The 14,670-nt window shown below is 38.9% G+C and overlaps 1 protein-coding gene across 3 annotated transcripts in view; it reads right to left on the bottom strand.

The window, feature by feature from the left end:
* LOC124622596 (phosphatidylinositol phosphatase PTPRQ-like) overlaps nucleotides 1-14,670 on the bottom strand; it is a 431,781-nt gene that overhangs the window by 31,702 nt on the left and 385,409 nt on the right. For all 3 annotated transcript variants that reach the window (XM_047148348.1, XM_047148350.1, XM_047148349.1), the window contains one exon: nucleotides 5,646-5,781. In XM_047148348.1, coding sequence (XP_047004304.1) covers nucleotides 5,646-5,781 — 136 coding nt within the window. The remainder of the gene's footprint in view (nucleotides 1-5,645; nucleotides 5,782-14,670) is intronic.

The raw sequence follows: 14,670 nt of genomic DNA, 5'->3' as shown, positions 1-14,670 counted from the left end.
TTGCCAGTCTATTTTAAATAACTAAAGTTTACTGTTTCCTTACTTGAGTGCTGGCAAACCTGTTGGAACAACTAAAGGATATACTGGCTGATACATTTCAGTTAAGTTTTACTTGTTACTCTATTTCAAAGAACTAAAGCATAACTGTCCCTCAAGTAAGTGTTGCTAGAATAACTGTAGGATATTTTGGCTGTTGTTTTTAATCAAGTGTTATGTGCCAGTCATTTTAAATAACTAAAAACATAACTGTTTTCTAATTAAGTGCTGCTGCAAACCTGTTTGAATAACTGAAAGGTATATTGGACAATGATATTTTACTGGAATGTTACTTCCTAAGCTGTTTAATAATTAAAGATTAATGTTTTCTTAACCGAGTGTTAGTTATCAACTAATGGAAATAACTGCATGATTAATGTTTCTTAAATAATCACTGCTGTGATTGGAACACCGACTGTTTATTAAGTTAATGTTTCCTTATAGTGGACTGTCAGTGCATGTCAAATTGAATTTTATTTTGTTGGATTATGGCCATGTTAAATTTTATTAAAATTTTCAATTTATGTGATTTTGCAAAATGTGAAACCCCAACTCAGTCAGTCAGTCCACCCTTTTATCCTAATGGCCCATTAACTTCCTACACTATTTATAAATATTGTGGAGATATCATCAATGAATCTGAATGTTATATGAGCTGGGTGCATAGGAATATTTTTGATTGAAGTAGAAGGGTGTCTTTTATCTCCCACAGCAGTTTTGCATATTTGGCATTCAAAGTAGAAACAATTGTTTGTTCAAATGTATTTGGTAAGAAATTCATGACTGTAGTACCAAGAGGATGCTGGGAAAGGTGGCTACCATGTCAACAGTAGCATTAGCTTTGGGGATGATTGTTTTATAAACTTATAACATGGTGTACTTAACATACTGAACTATTCTAGTGGATGTTATACTAACTTCTCTTGAATTTTAATTTTATCATCCATTGTAGTTCTACATTTTGTCCACTCTACTACTTAATATGCACTTGTGAATATGGTGACATATGTGCTTAAACTCAATTTGTTATGTTTATACAGTATGACATTTGTTTCTTATTCTCTTTATGTTACAATTAGTGAAGCGCATTCCTTAAGTTTAATGCTTTGGTTACCTGTGGTTTCTGTCTGAAAGCACAATTTTATTAAATTTTGTAAGCAGCAGTGCCTTTATCATGAAACCACTAACTCTATTGTAAGACATACACCCATCAGCCATAACATTGTGATCACCTATCTAATAGCCACCTTTGGTGTGGATGAAAACAGTAATGCATCATGGCATGGAAGCAATGAGGTCTTAGGAGGCCACCATATCTGCACATACAAATCATCTAATTCCTGTAAAATCCAGGGAGGGTGACAATAAGCTCCAAAACCATATTCAATCGAATGCCAGATGTGTTTGATCAGATTCAGATCTGGCAAATTCGGTTGCCAGCACATCAATTGGAACTCACCACAGTGCTCTTCAAACCAGTCCATCATGCTCCTGGGTTCATAACATGGAAATTACCTTCCTGAAAAATGTCACTGCCATAAGGAAAAATAAACATCATTAAGAGGTGTATGTGGTCTGCAACAAGTGTACGATACTCTTTGGCCATCACAGTGCCTTGCAAAAGCTCCACTGGACCCATGGGTGCCCACACAAATATTCCCCAGAGCATAATCGACATGCCACCAGCTTGTCTCTATCCCACAGTAGAGGTGTGAAGGACATGTCCCCCTGGTAGACGGCAATTCATGCCCTCCCATTTGCTCGATGAATGAGGTATTGGAATTCATCAGACTATGAAATGCTCTGCCACTGTGCCAATATCCAGCCCAATGATTATGTGCCCATTTCAGCCATAACATGGGCACACACATGGGTCGTCGGCTGCAGAGGCCCACTGTTAGGAGAGTTCTGTGTACTGTGTGTTCAGACACATTTGTACTCAGCTCAGCATTAAAGTCTGATCTTAGTTCTGCCACAGTTCACTGCCTGTCCTGTTTTACCAGTCTGCCCTGCCTACGACGTCTGGCAGCTGTAATGATGGGTGGCCACCCAACCTCCTGTTGTCTGGATGTGGTTTCACCTTGATTTGGTTGGTTGGTTGGTTTGGGGGATTAAAGGGACCAGACTGCCATGGTCATCGGTCCCTCACCTTGATTTCACCACATACTGCAGACACTTAGAATAGTTAGAACTGCGCCCCTGAAACACCCAAGTCATGCAGTTTTCAAAATGCTAAGGCTGTGCCTCCTGGCCTGCACAATCTGCCCTTGGTCAAACTCAGATAGATTGAACATCTTCCCCCTTCTACAACAGACAGCATGCTCACTGATACTACACACACTGTGCTTGTGTCTGACTAGCAGTCATTCCTCATCAGGTTACACACTGCTATCACCTGGACAGTTTTATATAGATAGTAGGTCAGTGGTCATAATGTTCTGGCTGATCAGTGTGTAGTGGTACACTGAGGTACTTCTACAAATGTAGTGAACTGTAGCAGTCACTTAGAGCATTCAACGCAACTGGTGGGATGGGATGGAGATTGTGCTATGTGATTGTAGGAGATTATGGTATGCTGCCTTTTTTATGTTTGTGGCCACAGAGGTCAGTGACAGTGAAAGTAAGTATATGTAATGTTATTTTGATGTAGATTTGGGTCTGAATTACTGCTTTTATCTTTTGCACGTGATTTCGAAATTTAAGCACTGAGGCAGTATGTAGTTTTGATACAAAATTTATTAAATTTTAGCCCATTCTTGCTTGTTATTTAGAACTATAAATATGAGTTCATGGAAGTTTTGAGATGTGAGATAGTGTCCAGGAAAAAAGCGAATTTTCTTTCAAATATAACCCAAGAAGTGAGTGGTTCCAAAGTGAAACACCTCTTTGGAATAACTGATTGCTTACTTTTTGTCAATTTTTTCTTATATTTGTTGCTTACTATGATAATGAAAGATATTTTTGCGACAATTTTAAAGTTATATTCCAAAGTGAAACCACCTCTTTAACATTATTGGTATTTACTTTTACCAATTTCATCTTGTACTCATGTAGTATAGCTAACACTTGGTTCAAGAATCATAAAAGAAAGTTGTATACATGGAAGACTCCTGGAGATACTAAAACGTATCAGATAGATTATATAATGGTAAGACAGAGATTTAGGAACCAGGTTTTAAATTGTAAGATATTTCCAGGAGCAGATCGGGACTCTGACCACAATCTATTGGTTATGAACTGTAGACTAAAACTGAAGAAACTACAAAAAGGTGGGAATTTAAGGAGATGGGACCTGGATAAACTGACTAAACCAGAGGTTGTACAGAGTTTCAGGGAGACCATAAGGGAACAATTGACAGGAATGGGGAAAAGAAATACAGTAGAAGACGAATGGGTAGCTCTGAGGATTGAATTAGTGAAGGCAGCAGAGGATCAAGAAGGTAAAAAGACGAGGGCTAGTAGAAATCCTTGGGTAACAGAAGAAATATTGAATTTAATTGATGAAAGGACAAAATATAAAAATGCAGTAAATGAAGTAGGCAAAAAGGAATACAAATGTCTCAAAAATGGGATTGACAGGAAGTGCAAAAAGGCTAAGCAGGGATGGCTAGAGGACAAATGTAAGGATGTAGAGGCTTATCTCACTAGGGGTAAGATAGATACTGCCTACAGGAAAATTAAAGAGACCTTTGGAGAAAAGAGAACCACTCGTATGAATATCAAGAGCTCAGATGGAAACCCAGTTCTAAGCAAGGAGGGGAAAGCAGAAAGGTGGAAGGAGTATATAGAGGGTCTATACAAGGGCGGTGTACTTGAGGACAATATTATGGAAATGGAAGAGGATGTAGATGAAGATGAAATGGGGGATACGATACTGCGTGAAGAGTTTGACAGAGCACTGAAAGACCTCAGTCGAAACAAGGCCCCCGGAGTAGACAACATTCCATTAGAACTACTGACAGCCTTGGGAGAGCCAGTCCTGACAAAACTCTACCATCTGGTGAGCAAGATGTACGAGACAGGTGAAATACCCTCAGACTTCAAGAAGAATATAATAATTCCAATCCCAAAGAAAGCAGCTGTTGACAGATGTGAAAATTACCGAACTATCAGTTTAATAAGTCACAGCTGCAAAATACTAACACGAATTATTTACAGATGAATGGAAAAACTGGTAGAAGCTGACCTCGGGGAAGATCAGTTTGGATTCCATAGAAATGTTGGAACACGTGAGGCAATACTGACCTTATGACTTATCTTAGAAGAAAGATTACGGAAAGGCAAACCTACGTTTCTAGCATTTGTAGACTTAGAGAAAGCTTTTGACAATGTTGATTGGAATACTCTCTTTCAAATTCTAAAGGTGGCAGGGGTAAAATACAGGGAGCGAAAGGCTATTTACAATTTGTACAGAAACCAGATGGCAGTTATAAGAGTCGAGGGGCGTGAAAGGGAAGCAGTGGTTTGGAAGGGAGTGAGACAGGGTTGTAGCCTATCTCCAATGTTATTCAATCTGTATATTAAGCAAGCAGTAAAGGAAACAAAAGCAAAATTTGGAGTAGGTATTAAAATCCATGGAGAAGAAATAAAAACTTTGAGGTTCGCCGATGACATTGTAATTCTGTCAGAGACAGCAAAGGACTTGGAAGAGCAGTTGAACGGAATGGACAGTGTCTTGAAAGGAGGATATAAGATGAACATCAACAAAAGCAAAATGAGGATAATGGGATGTAGTCGAATTAAGTCGGGTGATGCTGAGGGAATTTGATTAGGAAATGAGCCACTTAAAGTAGTAAAGGAGTTTTGCTATTTGGGGAGCAAATCAATTGATGATGGTCAAAGTAGAGAGGATATAAAATGTAGACTGGCAATGGCAAGGAAAGCGTTTCTGAAGAAGAGAAATTTGTTAACATCGAGTATAGATTTAAGTGTCAGGAAGTCATTTTTGAAAGTATTTGTATGGAGTGTAGCCATGTATGGAAGTGAAATATGAACAATAAATAGTTTTGAAAAGAAGAGAATAGAAGCTTTCGAAATGTGGTGCTACAGAAGAATGTTGAAGATTAGATGGGTAGATCACGTAACCAATGAGGAGGTATTTAATAGGATTGGGGAGAAGAGAAGTTTGTGGCACAACTTGACTAGAAGAAGGGATCAGTTGGTAGGACATGTCCTGAGGCATCAAGGGATCACAAATTTAGCATTGGAGGGCAGTGTGGAGGGTAAAAATCGTAGAGGGAGACCCAGAGATGAATACACTAAGCAGATTCAGAAGTACTTAGGTTGCAGTAGGTACTGGGAGATGTAGGAGCTTGCACAGGATAGATTAGCATGGAGAGCTGCATCAAACCAGTCTCAGGACTGAAGACCACAACAACAACAACACTCATGTAATATGTTAATAAAGTTTAATTTTGTGAAAAATTTTGAAAGTATATTTTTTTCATATTGTTAGAACTCAAATTGTTAATATTTAACACCAAAATCTCCACTGCCATTCTGATTAAGCTCACTACATTAATGTGGTTATTTTAACTACTCCCATTTACCTATTTGAATTTGTTTAATATTGTTTCAATATTTACAAACTATTATTGAAATTATTGTACCTCTGACTGCACCATATTTGTTCGTTGCTTTCGGAGATTGTAAACAACACCAAATATATCAATAGTTTTATTTTCTCGTATATGTTGTAGTAGAATATCTAGTGCAATCAATGTTCCTGTTCGGCCAACTCCAGCACTGAAAAAAAAAGTTTATGAAAAAAAGATTACTTGACAGTACAGTAGTTTTTTAAATTTATATTTCATGTGAGATATACTATTCGGTTCATTATTGCACATATAGGTTAAAAAATACAAGCAAACAAGTTTACTGACAAAGAACACAAATTAATATATTATAAAATTATTACTTATCCTGCTTTATGAGGAATGCCTTATAAGTTTCTAAAAACATCTACTAGATGGCAGGCACTACTGAGCTGAAATTTTACTAATGTTTTAAAATCTATCATCTGTTGTCTTCAAAACAATGACAGCTGAGCAATTAGCCAAATAAACTGTTTACAGTGAATGTTGAAAAAATAAGGTTGAGCAAAAATATAAATTCCATGGGAAAGATTTTGTTGGACTTCCTTTTTGTCTTTTATTATGATTTTTATAAAGGCCCAACTCAACAACAAAGTCTTGGATGACTTCATTCAGAAAAAAATGATTTTTTATTGGTTTGCAGAATTTCATCAAGTTGTAACAAAATATGAGAAGGTCAGCTAAAAATGGTTTTGTTGCAAAAAACATTTATGCTGTGCACACACAAAAGTATTAAACAGAAGGCATATGACTTACTGTATCATGGAAACAAAAACATTTAACCATGAAAAAGTTCTGTTTCCCACAATGTGACTGAAGCTCAAAATGAGGCTCCCCTCAACTGGTGTAAGGAATTGCTTAAAAATTTTGACCAAGGAAATACAAAATCTGTATACAACATAGTAACAGGAGACAAAAATTGAATATACCCACCTGACAAAAAAGTGAAGTACCCAGGGGACATGTTTGGATGTCAATGTAACTTTGCACGTGTGCACATCATCAACAAGTATGTAAATGATTAAGAGTTCCAATATTCTGTGACAGGTAGAATGGATGCCGGAGTGCATGTTAATATTGTTCATGTTTAATACTATTATCAAGCCTGACAGAGTATGTAATAGATGTGTATAGCATCATATGTTGAGTGATCATTGTGAAGGACTCATAGATACCACTTATTTCCATGAGACAATGTTATCAGGACCTGACAAAATTTGAAAGGGGCCCTATTGTGCATATACATTTGTCCATCTGGCCAAATTGTGCATTGATCAGATTTGTGGGCCATTCAAATGTGACAGTGGCATGATGTTGGATTCATGGGAACATCAAGGGTCCAATCAACCTTATCTGAACACCACAAGGAAGGACTGCCGTATTGTGCACTAAGCACATTGCAGCCCCTTGGTGTGTCCACCTACCATCTGAGAACAAGTAACAGGCTCCCTGCAACATTATGAGACTACAATGTTGTGGAGAGGCACAGCAGTGTCACTCATATCATGGTATTGGGAGCCACCAGGTATCACATTAGGTCACAGTTGGTAGTCACTGAGGGAACTCTGATGGTTCAACACTATGTCACAGACACCCTGGATCCTCATGCAATGGTACTGTGATGCCTTTTCTTTTCTTTCAAATACATCACAGTACTCACCAACACACATGGCAAGTGTCTCTATGAGCTGTTTGCATGATATCAAGGTACCACCGTGGCTAGTAAGATCACCAGATGTATCCCCAATAGAATATATAAGGATGAGCTCAGACATCTACTCCGTCTTAGCACAAGTGTTCAGATATCCAAAACCAGTTATAACAGTTGTAGGCTAGATCGCCCCAGAAAGGGATAACATGGCTTTACATACTGTCAAGTTATTTGTAATTTTGACTCAATTTTGTAATCAATGAAATAACATAACATACCCTCACCACCTGCGAAATTTCGTTTCCTTTGCTCCTCCACTTTCGGGTGTTTCACTGTTTTTGTCAGGCAGTGTGTTTGCACAAGCTAGAAATCATGCAGGAGTCAACTGTATGGGTTTTACTAAATGAGTGGAAACACAAAGGAGGTCCCTTGGTGAAGAAAAATGATTGCTTGTTAAATTTTAAAGGTGAGTATTTTGAGAAATAATAAAATGAGTCATGCAAAAAAAATTTAAAAGGCAGCCCTTATGGTCTGAAATATTCACCAAAAATAACTTTGTGAAACTACAGGTACAATGAGGAGAAGATAAACAATTTTGTAATAACTGGAATTTTCCTTACTTAAAAAAAAGAAGAGAGGCCTATAGTAGCAATATTTAAAGATCAGTCATTCTGAACCTAAGTAAGGATGCAAATTCAGTGCAGAAATTATGTTTGTGTTCTTTATTACAGTAGTGTATATTGCATTTTTATTTGCAACTATCATTTTATCATTGGGATTACATGGCATTGATGTGTAAATACAGCAGATCTTCAGGATTCTTGAGGTGGCATCTTCAATATGTTCAGTTTGTTAAAAACATACTACTCCTTTGAGCAGTATTATGAAAAGGATGAATTACTACTCACTGATGCACTGAGTTGCTGTCAGGCATAGAAAAAACTGTTACACATTGAGCTTTAAGCCACAGCCTTCTTCAGAAAAGAAAACACAAACATATTCACACAAGCAAGCACACCTCACATGCACATGGCTGCTATCTATGGCCACTCCAGCCAGAATGTAGCTACTGTGTGGAACAAATACAACCTGTAGTGGGCTGGGCTGGGGGAGGGATAGCATTGTATGGATGGGGGAGAGGAGCCTGTGCCGATTGGCGGGGTGTGTAGGGAATAGATGGTAGCAGGACAAGGCTGTCAGGTGCAGCACTGGTAGGCTGGTGGGAGAGGGGGAGGGGGGGGGGCAAAGGAGAACAGGGAACAGAGAAGGAAAGCAGCAAAGAAGGATAAAAGACGGGTGGGTGCACTGGCAACAAACAAGTTATGTACAGCTGCATGGCATGCAACAGGTCGTCGTCCACTTTGCCATTTGTCATATTTTGGTGGTGACCATTCATCCTGGCAGGCAACTGGTCAGAAGTCATACCAATATAAAAAGCTGTCCAATGGTTGCAGCAGAGCCTGGATATGACACAACTGCTTTCACAGGTGGCCCATCCTCTAATGGGGTAGGATAAGCCTGAGGCATGAATGGAATAGGAAGTGCTTGGTGGGTGGATTGGGCAGGTCTCACATATAGGTTTTCCACAGGGATATGATCCCTGTGTCAAGTGTTTGGAATTGGGAATGGCATATGGATGGACTAGAATGTTGTGGAGTTTGGGCGGGTGACAGAACACCATTTAGGTGAGGAGGGTAGAATGTCAAAATGCAAATAATGTTGATGGTTGATGAGTTTAATGTGGACAGAGGTATGGATGGAGCCATCAGAGAGAAGGAGGTCAGTGTCCAGGAAGGTGGCACACTGGATTGAGGAGGACCAGGCGAAGTGGATGACTGAGAAGGTAATGAGGTTGTGAAGGACTGAGGATAAGGTGTCTTGGTTCTGAATTCAGATCATTAAGATATAATCAACAAACATGAACAACACCAGAGGTTTTGGGTTTTGGGAGGCTAGGAAGATTTCCTGTAGATGGCCTATAAACAGGTTTGTATAGGAGGGTGTCATGCAATAAGTTAAGAAAGGCATGGTTGTGCCAGTGATTTATTTGTACACCTTCCATTCAAAGTCGGATTTATTTGTACACCTTCCATTCAAAGTCTTGTGTGATTGTGTGTACATTTTCTTTTCTGAAGAAGACTGTAGCCAAAAGCTCATTGTGTGCCTGTCTGCAACTCAGCATATCATCTTTATGGTGAGTAGCACTCTATCCTTTTCATAACATTGCTGATATTCAAACCTGGACTTCTCCTCCTTTGGTTTGATGTTGTCAGTGGAAGCATGCGGTTAAGTGTCAGAGAATCAAAAGCTAGAAACAGTCATTACACCTACATAATATTCTCACATCATAGTGATGACATTGTAAAGTTGCTGTAAGAAAGTGTCAGATATAAATATTACTGCTAATACTACTACTAATGTTAATAATTAGAGTTACATGAGAAAAGACAACCACTCACTGTATAGGGAGAGTGTTGAGCAGTTTCTGTCTCTCTCATATATTACTGGAAAATTAAGTCAGTTGTTTTTGTAATGTCTTACTAATTCGCTGAATGTTCTACTACAAACTTTGGCGTACAGAACATATTGTATGTATGTGCATACATACAGGAAATAAATTAATCTTAGTATCAGGGGAACAAGGATGTAGATTGTGTGTTCAAAACATTAACTGAAAATAAATGTGAACAATTTTTCTGAACTACTCTATCTTTCTCACCATCCATCATCGCCCTACAGCAGTCCTTTCTTTGGTAAGGCCAATTGTGAGATTATGTTTAAGAACAAGTTTCTTGCCAGCATGTGATAGTAATTATTTTGAGGCAATATGCACATAGAAAACAACATATTATATTGTAAATATTAGGCAATTATAGAACAGTGAAATATGAAGTATCTAACTATGTTCAATACAAGTAAAATGCTGATAATTGTTCATGTTCTTACAATCTATCCTTATCATAATATTATTGCTGAATTCAAATTTTTATGTTGATTAAAATTTATACCTATTTCTTGTGTTGTTGTTGTTGTTGATGTGGTCTTCAGTCCTGAGACTGGTTTGATGCAGCTCTCCATGCTACTCTACCCTGTGCAAATTTCTTCATCTCCCAGTACCTACTGCAGCCTACATCCTTCTGAATCTGCTTAGTGTATTCATCTCTTGGTCTCCCTCTACGATTTTTACCCTCCATGCTGCCCTCCAATACTAAATTGGTGATCCCTCTATGTCTCAGAACATGTCCTACCAACCGATCCCCTCTTCTAGTCAAGTTGTGCCACAAGCTCCTCTTCTCCCCAATTCTATTCAATACCTCCTCATTAGTTATGTGATCTACCCGTCTGATCTTCAGCATTCTTCTGTAGCACCACATTTCAAAAGCTTCTATTCTCTTCTTGTCTAAACTATTTATCGTCCACGTTTCACTTCCATACATGGCTACACTCCATACAAATACTTTCAGAAATGACTTCCTGACATTTAAATCTATACTCGATGTTAACAAATTTCTCTTCCTCAGAAACGCTTTCCTTGCCATTGCCAGTCTACATTTTATATCCTCTCCACTTCGACCATCATCAATTGATTTGCTCCCCAAATAGCAAAACCCCTTTACTACTTTAAGTGTCTCATTTCCTAATCTAATTCCCTCATCATCACCCGACTTAATTCGACTACATTCCATTATCCTCATTTTGCTTTTGTTATTGTTCATCTTATATCCTCCTTTCAAGACACTGTCCATTCCGTTCAACTACTCTTCCAAGTCCTTTGCTGTCTCTGACAGAATTACAATGTCACTGGTGAACCTCAAAGTTTTTATTTCTTCTCCATGGATTTTAATACCTACTCCGAACTTTTCTTTTGTTTCCATTACTGCTTGCTCAATATACAGATTGAATAACATTGGGGATAGTCTACAACCCTGTCTCACTCCCTTCCCAACCACTGCTTCCCTTTCATACCCCTCAACTCGTATGACTGCCATCTGCTTTCTGTACAAATTGAAAATAGCCTTTCGCTCCCTGTATTTTACCCCTGCCACCTTTAGAATTTGAAAGAGAGTATTCCAATCAACATTGTCAAAAGCTTTCTCAAAGTCTACAAGGTTTGCCTTTTCTTAATCTTTCTTCAAGATAAGTCGTAGGGTCAATATTGCCTCACGTGTTCCAACATTTCAATGGAATCCAACTGATCTTCCCCGAGGTCAGCTTCTACCAGTTTTTCCATTTGTCTGTAAAGAATTCATGTTAGTATTTTGCAGCTGTGACTTATTAAACTGATAGTTCGGTAATTTTCACACCTGTCAACAGCTGCTTTCTTTGGGATTGGAATTATTATATTCTTGAAGTCTGAGAGTATTTTGATGTCTCATACATCTTGCTCACCAGATGGTAGAGTTTTGTCAGGACTGGCTCTCCCAAGGCTATCAGTAGTTCTAATGGAATGTTGTCTACTCCGGGGGCCTTGTTTCAACTCAGGTCTTTCAGTGCTCTGGCAAACTCTTCACGCAGTATCATATCTCCCATTTCAGTTTCATTTACATCCTCTTCCATTTCCATAATATTGTCCTCAAGTATATCGCCCTTGTATAGACCCTCTATATACTCCTTCCACCTTTCTGCTTTTCTTCTTTGCTTAGAACTGGGTTTCCATCAAAGATCTTGATATTCATGCAAGTGGCTCTCCTTTCATTTTCCTGTAGGCAGTATCTATCTTACCCCTAGTGAGATAAGCCACTACATTCTCACATTTGTCCTCTAGCCATCCTTGCTTAGCCATTTTGCACTTCTTGTCGATTTCATTTTTGAGACTTTTGTATTCCTTTTTGCCTGCTTCATTTACTGCAGTTTTATATTTTGTCCTTTCATCAATTAAATTCAATATTTCTTCTGTTACCCAAGGGTTTCTACTAGCCCTCGTCTTTTTACCTATTTGATCCTCTGCTCCCTTCACTATTTCATCCCTCAAAGCTACCCATTCTTCTTCTACTGTATTTCTTTCCCCCATTCCTGTCAATTGTTCCCTTATGCTCTCCCTGAAACTCTGTACAACCTCTGGTTTAGTCAGTTTATCCAGGTCCCATCTCCTTAAATTCCCACCTTTTTGCAGTTTCTTCAGTTTTAATCTGCAGTTCATAACCAATAGATCATGGTCAGAGTCCCAATCTGCCCCTGGAAATATCTTACAATTTAAAACCTGGTTCCTAAATCTCTGTCTTACCATTATATAATCTATCTGATACCTTTTAGTATCTCCAGGATTCTTCCATGTGTACAACCTTCTTTCATGATTCTTGAATCAAGTGTTAGCTATGATTAAGTTATGCTCTGCGCAAAATTCTACCAGGTGGCTTCCTCTTTCATTTCTTAGCCTCAATCCATATTCACCTATGTTTCCTTCTCTCCCTTTTCCTATTCTCGAATTCCAGTCACCCATGACTATTAACTTTTCATCTCCCTTCACTACCTGAATAATTTCTTTCATCTCATCATACGTTTCATCAATTTCTTTGTCATCTGCAGAGCTAGTTGGCATATAAACTTGTACTACTGTAGTAGGCATGGGCTTCGTGTCTATCTTGGCCACAATAATGCATTCACTATGCTGTTTGTGGTAGCTTACCCATACTCCTATTTTCTTATTCATTATTAAACCTACTCCTGCATTACCCATATTTGATTTTGTATTTATAGCCCTGTATTCACCTGACCAGAAGTCTTATTCCTCCTGCCACCGAACTTCACTAATTCCCACTATATCTAACTTTAACCTATTCATTTCCCTTTTTAAATTTTCTAACCTACCTGCCTGAATAAGGGATCTGACATTCCATGCTCCGATCCGTAGAACGTGTTTTCTTTCTCCTGATAACAACGTCCTCTTGAGTAGTGCCCGCCTGGAGGTCTGAATGGGGGACTATTTTACCTCCGGAATATTTTACCCAAGAGGACGCCATCATCATTTAATCATACAGTAAAGCTGCATGCCCTTGGGAAAAATTACGGCTGTAGTTTCCCCTTGCTTTCAGCCGTTTGCAGTACCAGAACAGCAAGGCCATTTTGGTTAGTGTTACAAGGCCAGATCAGTCAGTCATCCACACTGTTGCCCCTGCAACTACTGAAAAGGCTGCTGCCCCTCTTCAGGAACCACAAGTTTGTCTGGCCTCTCAACAGATACCCCTCCGTCGTGGTTGCACCTACGGTACGGCTATCTGTATCATTGAGGCACGCAAGCCTCCCTACCAACAGCAAGGTCCTAGGTTCATGGGGGGAGGGGGGGGGGGGACCTATTTCTTAACAAATATCATCATTTTCATTTCTATATTAGGAGCTGGCCACTGTGGCCAAGCAGTTCTAGATGCTTCAGTCCAGAACCGCGCTGCTACTATGGTCACAGGTTTGAATCCTGCCTTGGGCATGGATGTGTGTGATGTCCTTAGGTTGGTTACGTTTAAGTAGTTCTAAGTCTAGGGAATTGATGACCTCAGATGTTAAGTACCATAGTGCTTTGAGCCATTTGAACCATTCTATATTAGAATCACCATCACCAAAATGACAAAAAGAATGGAAACAGAGGAAACATCCTTCTTAGGGGTGCCCAGTACCCAGTTGCTGTCCATTTAAGAAAGCTGAATGCCTTCCATACAATATGTGTCAGCTGGAGCCTCCTACTTACCATCAATTTCACTAAACTCCAGAGAAGGAAAATTGCTCTGCGACATATTCTAGAATACTGCCGCCCTCCATTAACTTAACCCTTCTCTCCTTCTTCTACGTTGCTTCTCAGGATTTTAATTATTTTCTTGTTTATTCTTGTCCCTCATAGGTTCACCTCCTATTTTATGAACCTTTTTCTCAGTATCTATTATGCTTCCCTGTCTTTCTCTCTATCTATCTCTTTCTCTGCTGTCCCACTTCTTCCTCTCTTTTATCTTTTCCATTTTCTCCTTATTTGCACTATTCCTTCACTTGCTGATTTCCCTACGTCTTCTCTTGGTTCATAGACACTTCTCATTATAAAGCTCCTGTCTCTAATATCTAAATCAAGGCCATACAGTGCTTAACATACAATCTTTAACCTCTCTCTCTCTCTCTCTCTCTCTCTCTCTCTCTCTCTCTATCTATCTATCTCTGACACCTTTCTCCCATATTTGTCTCTCTTTCTCCTCATATGAGGTGATTCCCTCTGAGCCAATGTTTTAAGTGACTGCCTTCCCTCCACCCTCTCCATTAACCAACCACACCAAAGTAATTCTTCTTTCCTTTCTAAAGAAAGAACAAGCTAGGTGTGTTGTTTCCTATTTTTATGTGCTTCAATAGTACTGAGAATTGTGCCTCTTGAAGCTAAGTACCTGCCAGTTATCTATGTTTTTGTCAATTCACCAA

This window comes from Schistocerca americana, chromosome 7 (genome assembly GCF_021461395.2).
Source record: "Schistocerca americana isolate TAMUIC-IGC-003095 chromosome 7, iqSchAmer2.1, whole genome shotgun sequence".
NCBI classification, from domain to species: domain Eukaryota; kingdom Metazoa; phylum Arthropoda; class Insecta; order Orthoptera; family Acrididae; genus Schistocerca; species Schistocerca americana.
The sequence above is the reverse complement of the archived record's forward strand: the minus strand, read 5'-3'. Positions and strand labels throughout refer to the sequence as shown.